General features: G+C 37.0%; 1 protein-coding gene across 10 annotated transcripts in view; it reads left to right on the top strand.

Annotated features, from left to right (window-relative positions):
• The window catches only part of PCCA (propionyl-CoA carboxylase subunit alpha), a 385,988-nt gene that overhangs the window by 191,221 nt on the left and 172,258 nt on the right, over nucleotides 1-22,509 (top strand). For all 10 annotated transcript variants that reach the window (XM_033435088.2, XM_049701173.1, XM_049701172.1 and 7 more), the window contains 2 exons: nucleotides 5,594-5,704; nucleotides 11,779-11,887. In XM_033435088.2, coding sequence (XP_033290979.1) covers nucleotides 5,594-5,704; nucleotides 11,779-11,887 — 220 coding nt within the window. The remainder of the gene's footprint in view (nucleotides 1-5,593; nucleotides 5,705-11,778; nucleotides 11,888-22,509) is intronic.

Raw genomic sequence — 22,509 nt, 5'->3', positions numbered from 1 at the left:
TTGATGTCCAAAATGTAAATTAATATTTGCTTATGATTCTTTTGAGTTACATTTTCTAAAATCACCTCTTTTTCAACTTTGAATATGGAATTAAAGTAGAACATCATTTATCCTGTAAAACTGCATGCATTTAAATTTTTTGGATGTCATGGTCATGAATTGATCACTGGCATCAGAAAATAATCTTATTTTTGTTCAAATTATCATTAACTATTTCTGAAAGGTATGTTGTATTTTACTGAAGACAGAGTCTGATGCCAGCTATTCTGGCATTGGCCACACAGAGAGCAAGGTAATTTATACCAGCATTAGGCTGTAACAGGAAAGCCAGTAGAGTTTAAATACAGAATATGGTGCACGTAAAGAGAACAGTATTATTTTTATTTAACTGGAGGAAGAAAGGACAGAAATTCTGAGGGTTAGAGTGCCTTTCTAAGTTATTTACTGTTTATGCAAAAAAGCTTATAAATTGAAACATTCTGAATCGTTAATTTGTACATAAGAACATTGTATTTTGGAAATAAAGTTGTAGCCACACCTTGATCTTCTAACATTCATCCTCTCCAGTCTCTCCTTTAGGATCTTATTTTTTTCCAAAACTTCAGTTATTATATACAGATAATTCACACATTGCTGGATTTGTCTTGCATTTCTGTGTTTCACATTCTGTTCTGGATTTTTTCATGTGAATGTCCACCTCCATGACCCCTATATTCTGATGTATACACATTCTAATCTGCATGCTAGTCTGAACTCTAATCATTTAGACATTATCAGTCTCATCTCACAGGCATCTCTAATTTAACTTGCAAAAGATGCATCAGGTTTTTTCCTTTCAACCTTTTCCTTTTCTGTAAATACTATTTTCAGTGTTGTTGCAGAGCCAGAAGTTCGGGTGTTGACACTTGACTCATCTCCCCCATCCTTATGTCCACTGAATCACCAAGCCCTGTTTGCCTCCCAAATATCTTTCAACTCTGGCTGCTTTTCTCCTTCTGTATTGTCCACTCCCTAGCTGTGGTCTGAGGCCTGACCATTTTCAGCTTGTCTCCTGCAGTTGTCAGCTTGCTTCTTTCCATCTTCGGTCTTGACTCTTCCCAATCCCTTTTGCAGTAGCAGCCAGAGATTCCTGGAACGCACAAATCTAGTCATGCCTACCCGGTTTCAACCACTCTGGGTGCTCTCAAGGTAAAGTGAAATATTTGCATGGCTGTCAGACCCTGAATGCCCCTGTTTGACTTTTCCGGTGCACCGTTCTCTTTGCTCATACGTTTTGGCCATGGTGTCCTTTCAATCCTCTTCATAGAAATACCTGGTGGTATCCACTTACTTTTTACCACAATGAAAGGTCTTAGATACTTTAAGTTCCTCCCTAATATTACCCATCTTTGTGTCCTTCTGCATCTTTCTCTATTTTCTTTCCCAGCCAGGAAAGTTTGTGTAAGTCACAAATACTTTCCTCTTCCTGGAACAACACATCTGTCATTTACTATGCATATAAATCTCTCTGGCAAGTTGTACTCTTTTCTTCTAAAGTGGTTTAGTTTTGTCTGTTTGTAAAACATATGACAGAGGGATTCATTTCCCTTTTATAGCCTGAACTCTTTTCAAGGAATATTCTATTTAAATTCTTGCCTACCTAGTTTGTCTTTCTAAGCATCCTAACACTTTGCTTTTAATTAATTGCTCATTTTTGTCTATCAAAATATCACCTATAATACAGGCAAATGTCAAATTTTTGCAATGATTTGTTAGATATATTGATGCAGTCAGAAGTTTTTATACCTTTCAGTAATTCCTCATAGAAATGTACATAATTACAAAAGTCCTTCAAAATGTTAGTCATTGAATATGGGCCAAGTCATTATCCACAAAGCAAGGTTGGGATAACTGTGCATTTCTCCTGGGCATGTGCTGTGAAAGATATTTATTAGATCATTGTCTAGGATAACTTCTCCCGTGGAATATTTGTGTAGCTAAAGGAATAGCATTAAAATTTGAATTTTGGAACTTTCTCTAAATGTTTTGAAGTAGTTTGAATAGATTGAAAATTGGCTTTTATAAAACTTTAGACATGTAATATCTTCTGAGTCAGGAAGAGAGTTGCTCAGAATTTTTCATATGGTTGCTAGTATGATCTAGTACAAAGGGATGCATAGAAAAATACCTGGAAGGCTGTATTAACTTGTTAACATTTGTTGGCGCAGAGATAGGAAGTCATATCAAAAAGTATGACCTTCTCCCCCATATGTACACATTAGGGTACAGGGTAACTGCTGTAACAAAGATTCTTAAATCCAGTGGTACAAATAAGATAGAAATTTATTCACTTCTCCCTTAATGGTCTGGCTGGTCCATGCTGATGGGGTGAGTTAGTTTCCTCTGCTCATTTCAGGAGATACACACACATCTGTCTCTTCCCCCTCTGCTCATCCCCACACTTACCCTGTTGCTCCTCTTCATCTGCATTGCCAAAGCTGAGTTCCTGCTGTATCAGGAAGCCCTTAGGAAAAGGGAAGGAAAGGAAGTTCTGGCAGTTCTTTTTTTCATGTAAATGGGGCTGGAGTCGGATACATCACTTTAACTGTAGTCTCTTGTCTAGGAATTGGTTTGCCATGTCTAGCTATAAGATAGATGGGGAAATGGAGTCTGTGTCTGGATGGTCTTTTGTTCAGCTAAAATTCTATTGTGGAAAAAATAAAAAGCAAATTTTAGAGGAAACCTGCAGTCTGTCACAATATACTTCTGTATTTAAAATTTTTTGTTTTACCTATATTATTGTTGTAACTTATATTGTACTAAACATTAGAGGAATGATTCAGTCTCTCTGGATCACAATTTTCTTATTTTTGTCTCCTTTTGCCTTGTAATATTCTTATTCTATAACTGGTTACTGAAAATTCCCCCAAAGCATGTACCATACTGTTTGCTTTTGTGTACCTTCCTGTGATATCTAACTCCTGCATGAGTAGTAGGTGTGGAGAAAATGTTGAGAGAGAGAGAGATTAATCTGCTCAGAACATCAGCATTGTTAAAACTTCGCAGCAGATGTGGCAGACTTTTGGTAAAGGGCCAGAGAATAAATATCTTAGACTTTGTGGGTCACATGGTCTCTGTTGCAACTACTGGGCTCTACTGTTTAGCATGAAGACAACCGTATATAAACACTGCTGGGTTTCAATAAAACCTTATTTACGATTTGACCTGCAAGCCATAGTTCGCTGATCCTTTCTTGCCTTATAGGATGGGTACACCCTCCAGATGGAAATAGCGATAAGCTTAAATTTGTGGAGCTGCATTCTTACAGAATGTTAACTAGAAGTTAGGTAGGTAGGTCAGTGCTGAGGCTTAGGATGCCGTACAGCTTCTGTCGTTTGTTTATTACATGTTGTCTTCTGCTCTGTATTTATTCTCATATAAAAGGATAATAATGAGCACAATAATAATTTACCTTTTTGAGTGCCTGGCATTGTGTTAAACATTATTTCATTTGTACCTCATGACAATCATACTAACTAGACTGGTGATAATAAATCACCATTTCACAAATGAGGAAACTAAAACTTCGAGAGTTTAAATAGCCTTACTCAAGGTGAGAGGTAGATCAGGTACTTGAACCTGAGTGATTCTTTGCTTACTTTGTAATTATTCTTGTATAAGTGAGGATTCTATAAGACTTGAATCAGATCAAGAACAAGCAAGAACAGAATCAGGCTTTCTAGGTTTGTTACGAAGTATAGTGGTACAAATTAGAACTATGCAAGAGTGGGTTAAAGAATTGGAAGGAATTAGCAAACCTCTCTGTTTACTTCAACTTCAGCTCTCGTATGCTCCAGTCACCCTTCTAGTGGACACCTACTCTAATTCCTGCTTTCCATGGTTTTGAGATGCCTTTTTGCTTTACCTTTTACTCCTATTTAATATCTTTGTAATCTACTCCCTTCATAAAGTCTTTCTATATCACAGAATCCTCCTCGTACCATTCATATCCCTCTTGTGGTAGTTACCTATTTAAACTTTACTTTGGAATAGTCATTGTGTACTAGGCTCAGTTTTTCCTACTTGATCACAGGCTTTTTTCTTCTTCTCGTCCTCTTTGTCGTCTCCCTTTCCCTCCTCCCCTCCCGTCCCACTGCCCCTGCCCCCCGCCCCAGCCCCCCTTCTCCTTTTCTACTTATTTTGAAGTACACTTGACATATAATAAACTCATATTTAAAGTATTCAATTTGATGAGCTTTGACATATGCATGTATACACCTGTGAAACCATCACCACAATCAAAATACTGAACATTTTTGTCATCTCCCAAAGTTTCCTCATGGCCTTTGCCTCTCCACCCTCTCTCCAACCCTGTCCTAATGCAGCCACATGATCCACTTTCTGTAGGTTGCATTCAGTATGCATTGTTTTTGGTCTTGCTTCTTTAATTCAGCATAATATTTTGAGATTCATCCTTGTTATGTGTATTGGGGGACTTACTTCCTTTTATTGCTGAGTAGATTTCCATTATATGGACAAACCACATTTTGTTAATCCATTCACTGTTGATGGACATTTAGATTGTTTCCAGTTTTTGACTTTGCAAATAAAGCTGCTAACCTCTGCGTGTGTTTGTATAGGCATATGCTTTTATTTTAACATGGGTAAATACTTAGGAGTGAATTGTCTGAATCATATGGTGAGTATATGTTTAACTTTTAAAGAAACTGCCAGACAGTCCAAAGTGGAAGTAAACTGTAAAATCTACCAATTTATTCCCTGTCACCCACACAGGTGGTGACAGTTCCACTTGTTCCACATTCTTGCCGACACTTAGTATTATCTGTCTTTTAACCTTTAACCACTTAAATTGGTGCTTGGGTATATCCCATTGTATTTCTTTGACGGTGATGTTGAATGTCTTTTCCTGTGCTTACTGGCCATTTGTATATATTTTGTGAAATGTCTCCTTAGATCTTTTGCCTATCTTTTCTCACCTGGTTTGCTTGTCATCTTATTTTTATATTGTTAGCATTCTTTATATATACCAGATACAAGTTCTTTATTTGAGATATGTGTTGTGAATATTTTCTCTGTGGCTTGCCATTTCATTTTCTTAATTACATCCTTTGAAGAGCAGACTTTTAAATTTTGATGGAGTATAATTTGTTGATATTCTTTTTATGGTTCATGGGTTTTGTGTACTATCTAAGAATCTGTTCCCTACCTCAGGGTAACAGATTTTTCTCCTGATTTCCTTCTATAAGTCTTATAGTTTTAGTTTTGTGACCCAATTTGAGTCAATTTTTATGTATGCTGTGAATTAGGGTTGAGGTTCACTTTCTGTTTTTCCCAAATGTGTATCTAGTAGTTCTAACATTTATTGAAAATACATTGATTTTCCCACTGAATTTCTTAAATTTGCATTCAGAGTTTTATTCCTGCCTCAAGTTTAGACATTTTTTGTTGTCAGTTGAAATCAAGGAGATGAGTAATCTTGCATGGTTTTTTGCTAGGCCATAGGACACTGATGATAAATTTCTCCAGATAATAGGAGTTAGATTTTTAACAGACTCATTGTTTTTAATTCAGCCTGTTATCATTTTATTTTTAGGTGTTACACATAATATTGCATTACTTCGAGAGGTGATAATCAACTCACGCTTTGTAAAAGGAGACATCAACACTAAATTTCTTTCTGATGTGTATCCTGATGGCTTTAAAGGTTTGTATATATTGAAGTATTTTAGTGTATTAAAGTTATTATTTTTTATACTTTATTACAGTGTATACTTTATTCTGAAATTAGGGCCTTGGGCCTATATTGTACTTGATTTATTGATATACTTAGAGTATCCTAGACTATAGACATTCATGATTTTGAGTATTCATGAGTGACTCATGAATGTGTAATAATCTGTAATTTTGTTGAGTGAGAAATTCAACTAGTATGTGGAATGTTGTGTTTCTGAAAGTTAATAGATGTTTGTATTCCTCACTGATAGGAGTGTATACAGGAACTCTTCTTTAATATTAAAAGTGTATCTTTATGAAAATTAGCACGGAAAATTTCAGACTACTAGGTGCTATTCCTATTAATGAAAATGGAGATGTCTAAGAAGATGATGGCTTTATTCTGAAAAATGAGTTTTGAATAAAGTAATGAGTGGACTGTGAAACTTAGCACTGCAAAGTTATCAGTGAGTGTTTCCAGGTAGTAGAAAAATTGCTCATTAAGTGAGAGAGAAAACCCTTGAGTGCGCATTGAAAATGTGGTTAACATGGTGTTAAGACACTGACAGGACTTAACGTGAGACTTACCAGAAATGTTACGCGCAGGCTGAGCGGCCATGGGCAACGGGCCCAGCCGCTCCGCGGTATGCGGGATCTTCCCGGACCGGGACACGAGCCTGTGTCCCCTGCATCGTCAGGCAGACTCTCAACCACTGCACCACCAGGGAAGCCCTCTACATATATTTCTAATGAGCTTGGGGACGTATGAAGATTAGGTCTTCTCTCACAAATTTTAAGTGTTCTTTATATCCATTTAATGTGTTTTAGTATATAAAATGACTCCTTCATTTTAGGAGCTGTATATAGATTCAGGTCAGCTTCACTGAATACATTTACAGAGCAACTTATTACATCAGAATTTATAATACAGTTTTCATAAGAATAACTGGAGATTACTGATTTGATTGTTCTTTCACAACTTTAGTGTTACAGGGCTTTATCATTAGTACCAAGAAAAATAAAGAATGTGTTTTATTTCGGAACTTAAAACAGAGACTAATGAATCATCAGGTTCTTTTTCCTGAATTTTTGAATTTTTAAAAATATAAATGACAACCTTAACATGATTGCACTTTTGTTCTTGTGTGATTATTTCATTAATATCTGTTGGTTGCATGAAGCCAGGAACCACTTAATGTTACTGCTTTTTATTGTTTCACTAGCAACTAAAACAGACATTAAATAAATATTTGTTGAATTAAGGAAAATAATCTTTTTTATTTTTTTTGATTTAGATGATTCTTTTTATTTTTATCATGGCTTTACTGAGATATGATTCACACACCATACAATTAAAAGTGTACAATTCAATGGTTTTTAGTAAGGGAAAAGAATCTTGTTCATAGTATGGGTGAGAAGGTATTACCTTGACTATTTTTACTTAACTGTACATGTGTCCAGATTACAAATTGGTTTTATTTTGATCCTAACATTTTGGCTTCTTGTCCTTTCCAAAGTTTTAATTAAAAGTTATTGTCGGTTGTGAAATGGACTCAGATTTCCATGTGCTTTTGTGTCTGCCTGGCTTACATGAAACAGTAGGCAGAAGGAGAGAACAGGTCAAAACTTAAGGGAGGGCTTCCCTGGTGGCGCAGTGGTTGAGAGTCTGCCTGACGATGCAGGGGACACGGGTTCTTGCCCCGGTCTGGGAAGATTCCACATGCCGCGGAGCGGCTGGGCCCGTGAGCCATGGCAGCTGAGCCTGCGCGTCCGGAGCCTGTGCTCTGCAACGGGAGAGGCCACAACAGTGAGAGGCCCGCGTACCGCAAAACAAAACAAAAAACTTAAGGGAACCTTTAGAACACACATATTGTATGTGTGCATGGGTATTTATATATACATACACACATTTATACATGTGTTTATGCATATTTGGTATTATATCCCATTACCATGGAAAAGAAAATGGAGCATTTAAAATTTCTAATTGGAGTTGGGTACTATGTGCTATACATTTAGCAGCAATTGAAAATGTTCCAAATTCTCAAGAGAACTCAGAAGTTTTCTTAAAACCGAATATTGCAGTTTGCTGTAATAAACTTAAATATTACATTTCTTTTTTTGGCAGGCAGTTATCAGCACAGACACCATAATTCTGTTTCTTATGCATAACAATTTTTAAATTGTTATAAGTTGTTAGAAGGCTTTTAGCAATTTTTAGTCTCACCCTTCATTTTACATGTGAGGAAACCAAAGCCCAGAAAGACTGATAAGGCTAAGTGACCAGTAATATAATAAAGCCAGAAATTAAACTTAGTGTTTAACTTAGTGGTTTCAACTTCTGTTTCAGTACTCATTCAGTTGTGCTAGGATTCAAATTCATAAACCACAGAAGTTTTCAGAGTATGCTGTATGTGTCATATTGTCTGTACAATATGTACGATATGACAATTTAAAAGTACACACCTATATTTGCCATTCTTAATGTCTACTGCTTATTTTATTCCTTCATATTATTTTCATGTCAGTTCTTTCTTCTCTGAATGGCTACTACCTCTTGTTCTTCTTCTTCAGATTACTGTATTTCTCCTTCCCGATTTTTCCCCAGAGCATGTCTTAGATATATTAAACTGTATCATCTTTGATTGTTTGATATATGTGCCTGAAAGAGACAGCAGGAAGTGGCAACTGAAGTTAATCCAGGATCTTATCCATATGTTTGAGGCGGAGTCATTTTGCCCCTTTGGGATTACCCATCTGCTTCCCATCTGTCCAGCTATCCTAGACACTATTCATAGGCAAGTGCCTGTTTTTATGACTGCATTAAATTTTTTTATTATATATGTATATTATCCCAAGTTTATTTGTAGACTAGTGCAGTGTTACTAAAGTCTCTTAGACTGAACCTTGAAATGATTGTGTCTAAACTTTAAAAATAGAATACACAAGAATTTGTTCTTCATGTCAACTTATTAGATGCTGATGTTGAAAAGGTATTTTCCTTTGATTCTGAAAAATAAATGGGAAATGGAGAAGTAGATACTTTGATTTTGAAATAAAGGGAAAAATTGAAGAAGAAGATATTTTAAGAAGTATAATTTCAGATAGCCTAGAATGGACATTTTGGACTTATTTCTTTGCTGCCTTGCTAAACTTGAACCACCAGCCCCATCAAAAGAAATCACTAGAATTATCTTTCTCTTCGTTGTGGAATGTTTAGACAACTTTGATTTAGCACAAGAAGTCTACTGTTAATTACACTTCTCTTTATTTTTTCCCTTTGAATTTAGTCAAGTATTTCTGTACCTTTAAAAGTGGTAAATATGTGACTGAAGTGTTGCCTTTAAAAATTCAGTCTTTAAAATCATTCAACAAATAATTGGTGTAGACTCTAGAAGAAAATCAAAGAGAAATAATATATTTTCCCTGTCCTTAAAGTGGTTATATCATTAGGGAAATAAACAGGTAAAGAACTAACTACACTACAGGACAGAATAAAAGAAGTGCTAAGGTGAAGATACAAGCAAAGTGTCTTGAAGCAGAGAAAAAAGAAACTAGTTGCAATTTGGGGAATCAAGGATGGCTTCAAGGACGAGGTGGTGTAGACTATTGAAACACCTCTCCAAGGACTCTCTTCCGTAGGTGTAGGGACTGTCATACTGCCTCAGGAGAGCCACTGTGTGTATCTCTTCCTAATCCATTTTTGATGTGATGTTGGTGGTTTGAAATCAGCCTTGGAGAAAGTACAGTAAGGAAATTGGCAAATGCTGCACACTACCGCACTTCTTCCTTCACATCCCAGTTGGTTATTAAACATTTACCAGCAAACCCCCGCCTATACTTTGACCTGACTATTGGGAGCAAACAGAGTCATTTGCATACAAAGGAAGAAGATTACCTATCTAGGGAGGGAGACCTAGAAGAAGCCCTGAAGACAGCAAGTATTCAGTTTTAGACCTGCAGGTATGGGAGGGAGATGACTGCGCTGACAGAAAAATTGTGAGAACACTTAAAGGTATTAGAGGAGTACAAAAAACTGTGAGTTTTAGAAATGAAACATTTCAGCAAAGTGAAAGGACTGCTAAGAACAAAATTACAGTGACCCAAAAAAATACATGGAAGAAGTATCTCAAAATATGTAGCAGAAAGGTAGAGAGAATGAAATGTGCGAAATTATGAGAGATGTAGAGAGAAGTGCCAAGAGATTGTATGTGTAAATAGTAAGGGTTTCATGAAATAAAATCGACAAGGAAAGGTTAATTTTAAAAGAAATATTAAGGGAGATTTTTTTTTTTCACTGTTCTTAAGAAAGACTTGAGATGTTGTTGGAAAGACTCACTGAGTTTCAGACAGGATTAATGAAAAAGAGTAACTATTCTAGGCTTATCAAGAACAAAAAACTTTTTAAAGCTTCTAGAAAGAAAAAAGTTATATGCAAAGAATGTAGAATGAAATCATCTTCAGACTCACTGGAGATTAGAAAACCTTAAACTGAGTATCTGTTCCATAGGAAAGAACTTGTTCCAAGAGTACTATACCCAACTAAGATATCCCTCATGTGTCAGTGTGAAAAGAGAGATTTCCTCGAAAAGGGAAATTACTGAAGAAAATACTTTTTGAGGAAATTACTGAAGAATTATATAATTCCAGTTAGGTTCACAAGGGGCTCTTGGGGACTCCCAGTAATCCGCAGGCCATACTTTGAGAACAGCTCTTGTGTAGATGGTATGTTTTTGAGAAGACAGACCAAATTTCTGTAATCCTCACGTAGGGTAGTTTATTATGGAAGCATATGGAATGTTTCCATCACTGCTTCAGTGTTGGGGATGATTAGGAACTTTTCAAAGCCTGTAGGAATGTGGTTTATTAGGCCACTGAGGGTTCTGTTACTGAATTCCCAGACCAACGAGACGTCCCACATTGGTGTTACAGTTTATGGTGCTCCTAGGTTTGTCTCGAAGAATGGGTCACTGGGGCTTTCCTAACCCTTCAGTGTCATGAAACACTGCACCTTTCATTTTCATGGAACACCTCTCCATAGAAAAATGTGCTGCCGATCTGGAAAGTCTTTATATTCTAGTTGTGAATATTTTTAGTCTTATTTCTGTTTTGAATAATTTTTTAAGACATAGTATTGAAATTACTTCATTTCTTTCTGATAAATAACTACCTGATCGTTTTTTCTTCTTTGAATTGTACAAGTAGCATCTTAGTACTGATGATCCAGCACTCAAATTGCCTATACTGTACCATCTAATAAACTCTATTATCTGTATATAGCATGGTAGTAAATAAATAGTGTTAGAAGTTGTGGTGAGATTACAGAGCACTCAAGGGGATGTGTTAGCTGGCAGACCCTGGAGTATCCAGTTCTGCCTTGATTCACATACTTCTTGAGGAATTATTATGCACATAGAACAGATTTCCCCGCTGCACCACACTCAGCCAGACCAGGGAGTCTTCCCCGGGTTTGTCAGGCTAGACCACTGCCCCCAGGTGCAGCTGTATTATGGTAAGAAGAGTGAATTAAAGAGAGAGAGAGAGAAATCGATTGGTTGTTTGGTTGATTGACTGGGATTCATACCCTGACTGTAAGTATAGAGGCAAGAGGATCACGTATTTATTTTCCTTTAGTCCTTCACATTAGAAAACATGGCCCAGCCACTGTCCTTGACCGGCAACACTCCTTTTCCTCATTTTATCCTCTCTCTCTCTTAGAAGTAAAATTTGGGGTGGGGAGTGATAAGGAGAAGCAGATATGAGGAGCCCTAAGTTTTTCCCAGAGATCTCTGGGAGTAGTTTTCTTATTTGCAATTGTTTTGTTCTGTGCATCTGTTTAATATCTTCTTTCCCAAATTGGACTATAAACTTCCAATGAGCAGGGGTATTTGAACCATCTTGCTCCCTCCTTTCCCTCTGGCACAGCCCAGTGTCTGGTACAACACTAGCTCCATAAGAGATGCTTGATAAAATACTTGTTTGAATGACTAATAACTCTGTAATATAGAAGCATAGATGTTAGCATTATGTGTGTGATTGATTGACTGATTGATTGATTTCCCTCAGGACACCAGTTAACAGAGAATGAGAGAAACCAGTTATTGGCAATAGCTTCATCCTTGTTTGTGGCATCCCAATTAAGAGCACATCATTTTCAAGAAGATGAAAATTCAAGGTATGTGAGATCATTTAAAACAATAAATGAGCAGAAAAATTTGGACATTATTGGAGAAAGTACTCTGAAACCTTATAGGAAATCTGTTCAAGTAATTTGTATTTATTACTTTTGTTTTCTTACTGGAAAAATGTTTTGAGAAGTGTTATAGTACTAAACTTTAGGAAATGACCTGAACAGTTAAAAATATGTATATAAGAAACTTGTTTATAAGCTATAAGAAAGAATTAACAACAGATTGAGTTAGTTATATGTGAGCCCTAAGTGTACCTTTTAGCTTCCTAATAACCTAAGCAAAAGGGAAAACATGCTTTATACCCGGGCAAGTAAAAAAAATCATTGTGACATTCATGCTTCTGAGTGACAGGATTATTTATTATGAATGTCTGTGCACTTGCTAGAGTAATCCTACTTAGCAAGTATAGTCCATTACTTGCTAGAGAGGCAGTTGATAAAATTGTGTTACGTCAAGTCCTTTTCCTTTCTTTTTACTTTTCCTCAAGAGGAAGAATAAAGATTAGAAAAAAGATGGCAGGTGACTGAGCAGCTCTGAAGAGCACAGATCAGAAACTCAGGTTACTCCCAAAGAATTAGGTAGAAGGAAAACTAAATTGGTCTCAGGCAATATATTCGTGGCTAATGTGGTTGTACTCAGAAAATCTGAGTAACCGGAACTTCTCTTTTTTAAAATTTTTATTGGAGTATAGTTGATGTACAATGTTGTGATAATTTCTGCGGTACCGCAAAGTGATTTAGTTATACATATATATATACATTCTTTTTTTAAATGTTCTTCTCCATCATAGGATATTGAATACAGTTCCCTGTGCTATAGAGTAGGACCTTGTTGTTTATCCATCCTGTATATAAAAGCTTATGCCTGCTCACCCCCACCTTCCACTCCATCCCTCTCCAGCCCCCTCCCCCTTGGCAACCACGTCTGTTCTTTATGTTTATGAGTCTGCTTCTGTTTCATAAGTAGGTTCATTTGTGTCATATTTTAAATTCCACATATAAGTGATATTATATGGTATTTGTCTTTCTTTTTCTGATTTACTTCACTTAGTATGATAATCTCTAGTTGCATCCAAGTTGCTGCAAATCTGCATCTATCCATTCATCTGTCAATGGAAATTCAGCTTGTTTCCATGTCTCGGCTATTGTGAATAGTGCTGCTATGAATATAGGGGAGGGAGCATGTATCTTTTTGAATAAGAGTTTTGTCTGGATATATGCCCAGGAGTGAGATTGCTGGATCATATGGTAATTCTGTTGTTAGTTTCCTGTGGAACCTTCATACTGTTTTCCATAACCGCTGCACCAACTTACATTCCCACCAACAGTGTAGGAGGGTTCCCTTTTCTCCACACCCTCTCCATTATTTGTTCTGACTGGTGTGAGGTGGTACCTCATTGTAGTTTTGATTTGCATTTCTCTAATAATTAGTGACATTGAACATCTTTTTCTGTGCTTATTGGCCGTCTGTGTTTCTTCTTTGGAGAAATGTCTATTTAAGTCTTCTGCTCATTTTTCGATTGGGCTGTTTTTGTTGTTGTTGTTGGGCTGTATGAACTGTTTGTATATTTTGGAAATTAAGCCCTTGTCGGTCGCATAGTTTGCAAACATCTTCTCCCATTCTGTAGGTTGTCTTTTCATTTTGTTTATGGTTTCCCTTGCTGTGCAAAAGCTTGTAAGTTTGATTAGGTCCCATTTTTTATTTCTGTTTTTATTTCTATTGCCTTAGGAGACTGACCTAAGAAAACATTGCTATGATTTATGTCAGAGAATGTTTGGCCTGTGACCTCTTCTAGGAGTTTTGTGGTGTCATGTCTTATGTTTAAGTCCTTAAGCCATTTTGAGTTTATTTTTGTATATGGTGTGAGGGTGTGTTCTAACTTCATTGATTGACATGCGGCTGTCCAACTTTCCCGACACCACTGGCTGAAGGATCTTCTTTTTTCCATTGTATATTCTTGCCTTCTTTGTCAAAGATTAATTGGCTGTAGGTGTGTGGGTTTATTTCTGGGCTCTCTATTCTGTTCTCTTGATCCATATGTCTGTTTTTATGCCAATACCACACCATTTTGATTACTGTAGCTTTTGTAGTAGTGTCTGAAGTCTGGGAGGGTTATGCCTCCTGCTTTGTTCTTTTTCTTCAGGATTGCTTTGGCAATTCTCTGGGTCTTTTATGGTTCCATATAAATTTTAGGATTATTTGTTCTAGTTCTGTGAAAAATATCATGAGTAATTTGATAGGGATCCCATTAAATCTGTAGATTGCTTTGGGTAGTATGGCCATTTTAATGATATTAATTCTTCCAATTCAAGGTCCTGGGATATCTTTCCATTTCTTTGATTCATCTTCAGTTTACTTTATTAATGTTCTGTAGTTCTCAGTGTATAAGTCTTTCACCTCCTTGGTCAGGTTTATTCCTAAGCATTTTATTTTGGGGAGTGTGATTTTTAAAAGATACTGTTGTTTTTACATTCCCTTTCTGATATTTCACTGTTAGTGTAAAGAAATGCAACCAATTTCTGTATGTTAATCTTGTATCCTGCTTCCTTGCTGAATTCGTTTATCAGTTCTAGTAGTTTTTGTGTGGAGTCTTTAGGGTTTTCTATATGTATAAAATAGTATCATGTCATCTGCATATAGTGACAGTTTTACCTCTTTCCTTCCAATTTGGATACGTTCTATTTCTTTTTCTTGTCTGATTGCTGTGGCTAGGACTTCGATTCTATGTTGAATAGAAGAGGCGAGAGTGGGCATCCTTGTCTTATTCCAGATTTTAGTGGGAAGGCCTTAAGCTTTTCACCGTTGAGTAGTATATTGGCTGTGGGTTTGTCATAAATAGCTTTTATTATGTTGAGATATGTTCCATCTATACCCATTTTGGTAAGTTTTTATCATGAATGGATGTTGAATTTTGTCAAATGCTTTTTCTGTATCTATTGAGATGATTATGTGTTTTTTGTCTTTATTTTATGTGGTGTATCACATTGATTGATTTGCATATGTTGAACCATTCTTGTGAACTTGGGACGAATCCCAAGTAACCAGTACTTTTCATTTGTTCTTATCCTCAAGGGAAAGTACAAAAAGCTTAATGTATGATCTTTTTTTGAAGTTAATTTGGTGACTGTCTAGGGAGAGATGAGAGGATATTGAATTTCTGTAAATTACTGAATGAGTGGAAGGAGGAGGAAAATGGTCAGTAGAGCCAGGAATCTGGTTGGTTTGTTTGTTTTCCCCCTAAAGTCGTGCTCCCCAGTGTGGAAGCCACTAGCCATGTGTGCCTGTTTGAATTAAATTAAAAACTCAGTTTCTCAGTCACATTTCAATGTCAGTGTCAGTATAGTCACTACCCACACTTGCAGTGCTCCATAGCCACTACTGTACCGTGGTCAGTGGCTACTGTATCAGGTAACAGAAAGAACCTTTCCATCGTCACTGTAGTATTTCTGTCAAGCTTTGTTGGACTGTGCTGTTTTGGAGTGATGTGTGTGTAGGAGAGATCTAAGCTGTTGCTTTAAAGCCAGAATCATACCTTGTATGAATAATATTTTTATTTTTTTTTGGTAAATACAATATTCATATCTTTATTCCTTTATCTTCAGGTGTTACTTGGATCTTGACTATTTCAGAAGTCCTGAGTATAGCTAATGATGAACTGGTTTGATCTTTAAGCAGTGTATTCTAGTTATTTTCAGAGAGTGCTGACTTAACATTGGTAAGAATCTGAAGAAGTTTTAAAAAATAAAAGAAGAAAAGATAAATAAAAGAATAAAAATTTCCTATAATCCTGCAATAACCACTTTTAATATTTTAATATATTCCTTTCCAAGTATATATGTGTGTATGTTTATACATATCCATACTTGTAGTGTATATACCCTACATAATTAGAGTCATACTGGAAATGTCATTTGAATTTTACTTTTTAAAATTTCATATTATGTTGTGACTGTTTCTTCTCTTTATTCACTACTCTTTGAAAGCACATTTAAAATTTCTATTATAGTGAATTTAAAATATATGCAAAATAACTGCTCTTAAAAACACCATCAAGAATATTATAAAACAGTATAACAAATGCAGAATGTATTCAGAGATACATGTCCAATAAAGGACTTGAATCTATAATGTATAAATAATTCTTAGAATTAAAAAATGAGCCAAACAACTGAATTAAAAAAAAATAGAAGATTTGGCATAGACTCTTTTACAACGAAGTTATATGAATGGCAAATAAGTCCATGAAAAGATGTTTAACATCATTAATCATTAGAAAAATATAAACTAAAATCACAGTGGTACACCACCACACACCCGGGAGAATAATGTACATCAAATGGTGAGTAGAAAAATAAATGTGGTATATCCATACAACGGAATACTGTTTAGCAATAAAAAGAAATGCAGTACTGATACGTGCATCTACATGCATAAACCTAAAAAGAAAATCATGCTAAGAGGAAGAAACCAGTTAGAGAAGACTATATAATGTAGTTTCATTTATTTGTAATTTCTAGGAAGGATGGAAGTATAAAAGACAGAAAAAAGATCAGCGATTGCCTGGGTGCAGGTGTTGACATTACAGAATTACACCTTTATACAGTCTATGTCCAAAACTATAAACCAATAATTATTTTAAATGCATTAGTCTCTTAAATTATGTAGAAAACAAAACAAAGTTAAGATGACACTAGCTTTCACTTTAATAATTTTTAAAATGCATTAGACCCTTAAATCATATAGAGAACAAAAAGTGGAGTTACAAGCTATTGTTACAATAATACTAGCTTTTATGATTGTCCATGTATTTGTCTTTACTGAGATACTTATTTCTTCATGTGGTTTCTTAGTACTGTCTAGTGTCCTTTCGTTCCACCCTGCTGGACTTCCTTTAGCAATTTTTGTAGGGCAGGTCTAGTTGTCACAGACTCCTTCAGCTTTTGTTTATCTGGGAAGGTGTTAACTTCTGCCTCACTTTTGAAGGACGTTTTTGCTGGATTTAGGATTCTTGGTTGATGGGTTTTTTTCTTTTAGCACTTTGAATATATCAGCCCACTGCCTCTGGCCTGCAGAGTTTCTGATGAGAAATCTGCTGATAATCTTATTTGTACTTGAAAATTCGTTCCTCTCTTCCAAGATTCTGTCTTCAGCTTTTGAAGATTTGACTATGTGTCTTGGTGTGGGTCTTGGAGTTCATCTTATCTGGAGTTTGTTGAGCTTTTTGAATGTTTATGTTCATGTCTGTCATCAAATTTGGAAAGTTTTTGGTTGTTATTTCTTCAGATATCCTCTTTGCCCCTTTCTCTTTCTCCTTCTGGGACTTTCACAATGTATACGTTGGTCTACTTGATGGTATCCCCACAGGACCCTTAGGCTCTGTTCACTTTACTTTGATCTTTTTTCTTTCTGTTCTTCAGACTTGATAATTCTGTTGTCCTGTCTTCATGTTGACTGATTTTTTCCTTCTGTCTGGTCAGATCTGCCTTTGAATTACTCTAGTGAGTTTTTCGTTTCAATTATTGTGCTTTTCAGCTCCAGAATTTCATTTCTTTTTAGGTTTTCTGTCTTTTTATTGATATTTTTATTTTGTTTACACATTGTTTTCTTGACTTTCTCCACATCTTCCTTTAGTTCTTTTAGCATCTTTAAGATAGTTGTTTTAAAGTCTTTGTCTGATATATCTGCCATTAGGTCTTTTTCAGGGATATGTTCTGTTGATTTTTTTTTTTTTTTCCCCTTTGAGTAGGCCATACGTTCTTGTTTATTTGTATGACTTCCGATTTTTTGGTTGAACACTGGTCAATCCAATGATGTGGTAACTTTGGAAATCAGATTCTCCTCCTTCCTCAGGGTTTAGTGGTTTATGTTATTGTCTTTGTTTATCATTTTTGTTTTTCTGATTATTGTAGGCTGCCTCTGTGCCAATGATCTGCCTGAGGTGTAAACTTAAGGTGTTCTCTGGTCTTTTCCTAGACTTTCCCTGGGCATGTGCAGTCACTTTCCAATTTTCCGTGTATATGCAGTTGTTTTTGGATGTCTTAACCTTTAAGGCCTAGCTCTTGAAAGGGGGCGGGGGAAATGAAGGTGGGGGGGCGGTTAGGGAAGCACTAGACCCTTAAATCTCCTGGAAGTCACTCCAGTCAGAGGGGGAGGTGCTTGCAACAATGAGGGAGGTGCAGTAGCTGGCTGCCTGCCTTTCTGTCTGCACCTCTGTGATCAGAAGCAGCAGTTAGCAGTCAGAGCACAGATCCTTAGTATTTGGAGGACAGGGTTCTGTTCTGCCCACCCTGGCTTCCACAAGCTGTGTGCAGGCTGCTCTAGTGAACACACCCACAGTTGCACCCAGGAGGCTGGGAGTGGGGGATGGGGAGCTGCTGCTGTGCTAAAGCTGAAGTTGACCACAGGTTAACACAGTTACCCCCAAGCCTTCTTCTGAAGGTTCCACAAGAGTTATATCAGACAGATTCTGCCAGTGTGACTGTTGTCTAGGTGGGGAGAGAGATTCTTGGTGCTTCCTATTCTGTCATCTTCCTAGAATCTTCCTCCTCTTATATTACTGTTGAATTCATTACCCTTTAGAACTTGGAGAGAAGTTAGATTCATAAAATATGTGGGCCAGAAGTTCAGTTATGTAGATAATTGTGCACATATTACCTATATAACAAACAACTATTTTATTTTTGGTACATTTATTTTCTATTGAACTTATCGTTTATCTAGTAGGCCAGTTTACCGTAAAGTTGCTACCACCAGAGACCTATAACGTTTAACAAAATATACTGGTCTTTTTGGACAAAGCGTAATCTTGTTGAGGCAAAAGTGAACCGAAGCTATTTCTGCTTATTTGCTGAAGAGGTCCCTGACACCAGGGCTGGTGTAAAGTGGTTGGCTCTTCACATTTTGGCTTCACAGTCGTGTTTTCACTATTGCCTGGGGAATGGTGTCCAAAGTCGGCCTCCGGGTGTGGCTGCGTGTTGCTGTGTCATGGGTGTGCTCACGTACTCTTCTGCCTCCAAACCCAGGAGCCGGCAGCACTTCCTTTGTGCTGCTTGCTTTGGCTGCTGGTCTTATTTTCCCAATTTCTCCATGGGTTTTACGCTTTCATCATTTATGACTTGGAAAAAACTTTAATAATATGTACCCATAGTATTTGGATAGTAAAAAGATAGTGTATTTTAGAAAAAGAGAACAGTTAATGTCAGAAACAATAACAATTTTTCTTTGACTGTAAATGAAGTGAATTAAGTTTTTACATAAATACATACTGTCTTAGCATGGAGTTATTTTTCTTTGTAATCATTCTTTTCCTAAACACTTTTATTGACAGAAATGAATCATTAAAAGTTGTGTTAAACAATTGCTTCATGTTATTTGAAGCTAAAATTATTTTGTTGGCATTGTGGTTTGGTATAATAATTTGTTTCACTAACTGCTAATGATTGGAGGAAAATCTAGTAAAGAAAAAAATTTAGTTTCAGTAATCTTTCATTTAGTTTTGGTCAAAATGCCTGTTTTCCTTAGATCCAAATGTTGTTCACTGGTCAGGATTCACCTTTCTGATCTTCGACCCTCCTCTTACTTTACTCTGGTTCAGGTCCACCTCTGCCATTGTAGTAACTTTTTACTTGATTTCAAAAAGGGCAATCATAAAACCTCCTCAATCACTTGGGGTGCTTTTGGGTACAAGTAACAGAAACCCTTATTCAAACCGACACATCTTTGTTGAACAGGAGGCTCAGAGAACGGAAAGGACAAGACTCAGGAAGTGCATCTGCTAATGTCGCTTCTCTGTAGTTCCTTAGCCTTGCTTTCTTCTGTGCTTTGTCAGAAGGCTGTGATAGCAGGATAGCTGTAGATGTTTTAGGAGTCAAATCCAGATTGTGTCTGTCCCTAAGAAGTGAGGAAATCTCTCCCAAGTGTTACCCAACCACCTACTTCTCAGTTCTCATTGACCAGAAAGAACTCATCCCATTCCTAAACCAGTCACTGCAAAGGGAATTGGATTGTCGCGTTTGTCTGGGACTAATTTTCTGGTGTGAAATAGATGTTGAGGAATCAACTAAAGTGACCACTACATTTTCTAATAATAACTCCCTGCCTTCCTTTGTATGGGATGTAATATTGGGTTGGCGAAAAAGTTTGTTTGGGTTTTTCCATAAGAGCTTATGGAAAAACCTGAGCGAACTTTTTGGTCAGCCCAGTATTTATTTTTCTTGTTGTGTTCTACTGGCTAGGACTACCAGTATAGTTTCATGTTGAAGGGCACAGCCTTTTGTTCCAGAGACTTGGATTTCTCCCTGGTTTTGCTGATCCCTAGCTACTATTTTAGGATAAATTATTTTGCCTCTCTTGGACTGTTTCCTCACCTGTAATGTGGAGATAATAGCAGTTCTTAAAGAAAGAGTGTTTGTCAATGTCAAATGAGATATTAAATACTTAGCATGATGCTCATTAACTTTTAGTTGTCCCTCCCTAACTTTCTTTTTCTAAAATCTCTGATGACAAAGGTTCTATTTCGAGGGTAGTGGCAATGATATATACTCGTTTTATTCCTTAGTAACTCAAATGCCTTGAGTGTTTCAACATCAACGGGTACATTAGCTATTGGTTTGAAATCTTTCTTCTTACATTAAAGATGTAGCCTTCCATTCCTTACTGAATAAGAAAGTCAGATACAGATATTAAATATAATCACGTCTTTTAAAATTACCTATTGATCATTATAAGAATTGAGTTAGAAAATTTAGAGTATTAAGCAGGGAACAAAATGATTAAAAAAAAATCCTGCCCCCATAGAGCTTACATTTAAGTAGAAGGTAGACAGACAAAACAGATGTAGCAATACATCAAGTGATGATAAATACTTCGGTGAAAAACAAAACAGGGAAGGGATATAGAACATCCTGGGGTGGATGGTGGCCTAGTTATAGTTTTTAAATTTGGATTGCAGCGAAGTGGATGGCAGGTTGGATTAGCAGGATGGGAAGATTCACATTAGAGCAAAGACCTGAAGGAGGAAAGGAGTGAGTCATGTGAATATCTGGAGGAAGGACCTTCTAATCAGAGGAGACAGCTAATGTAAAAAGCACCTGAGGTCAAGTATGTCGGCCTGTTTGAGAAATGGCAAGGAGGCAAATGCAATTTGAGAGGAGGGAGGAAGCCATAGAGTAGTAGAGATGGAGTTGTGATAGGTGGTCTTCTAGGAATGGGGAGCCCTTGCAGGGTCTTCAGCAAAGCAGAGCTTGATGTGACATATGTAATAACAAGATCATTGTGCCTGCATTGATGTACATGCCTCAAAAGGGGTAACAGTGGAAGCTGGGAGACCAGTTGGGAGCAGAGGTCCTGGGCCTGCCCTGGGATACCCCACATTAACAAGTCAGGAAGATCAGGCAGATCCAGCAAAGGAGACTGAGAAGGAACGGCAGAGGAGAGAGATAGAAAAGTAGTCGGAGGTGGAGTTCAGAGAACCAAGAGAAGAAAAGAGTGTTCAACTGAAATATGTCACATACAAGAATGACTATTGACCATTGAATTTCTCAATGTGGGGGTCATAGGAGACCTTGACAAGCAGTTTTCAGGAATGTTGAGTGGGACGTGGTCGTTAAAGTTGAACTGATGAGGGTTCAAGAAAACATGGGAAGAGAGAAATTGGAGACTGCAAGTACTGGCAGCTCTTAGGGTTTCTATATTTATGTACATATAGTTAATGTATTATTTAGATTTTACAGAAAATGGACCATTCTCTTGGAAAGAGTGTCTTTGTTTTTCTTTTTACATACTATTATGTTGTCCACATTTCTCTGTATTGGTTTTTGAATAAGTGGTTTTCCAGGACTGCAACATTAGTACTTAAAAAAAATTAACATACAATGGAAAATCTTGCTCATATAGGATTGATAAATCTGCGAATTAATTTGCATTAGGCTATGTGGTATTGGTGGTCCCTGGCAGTGCAGAGTGCGATGGTGCACCCCACATCTATTCAACACTGTAGATGTGCACACAGAATTCTGTGTAGCTTCTTTTATTTATGGCAGTCCTTCTATTCAGTCATTCAGGCTAGGAAAATTGTATCGTCTTTGGTTCTTTTGGCTCCTTCATCTGGCACTGAAATGTCACAGTATTTGGTGTGGTGCAGTGGAACCAGCACCGAGTAAAGTGTCAGGAGTCAGGATTTTGGTCCCAGCACCACTACTAAGTATCAAGGTGGTAAAGTCTTTGTGCAAAATGCTTCAACTTTTGACTTCAGTTTCCTCCTCTGAGAAATGGCAGTGTTGGATTGGATGAGTCCTCCTGAAATCTTTTTCAGCTCTGATCCTAATTGGATTGCATGAGGCTGACCCTTTTACTTTCTGGTTTCTACGTAAACCCTCTATTTTCTCTCTTGATACTTGAGCAGAAGTTAAAGACTTAGGAAATGGAACACCTTCACTATGGCCTGTGATAATACTGATGAAAGACTTCAGTCTGAAAGGTTTTTTTTGGTTTTTTTTTTGGCGGTACGTGGGCTTCTCACTGTTGTGGCCTCTCCCGTTGTGGAGCACAGGCTCCAGACGCGCAGGCTCAGTGGCCATGGCTCACAGGCCCAGCTGCTCCGTGGAAT

This window comes from Orcinus orca, chromosome 18 (assembly GCF_937001465.1).
Source record: "Orcinus orca chromosome 18, mOrcOrc1.1, whole genome shotgun sequence".
NCBI lineage: Eukaryota > Metazoa > Chordata > Mammalia > Artiodactyla > Delphinidae > Orcinus > Orcinus orca.
This window is presented reverse-complemented; position numbering and strand designations above follow the sequence as displayed.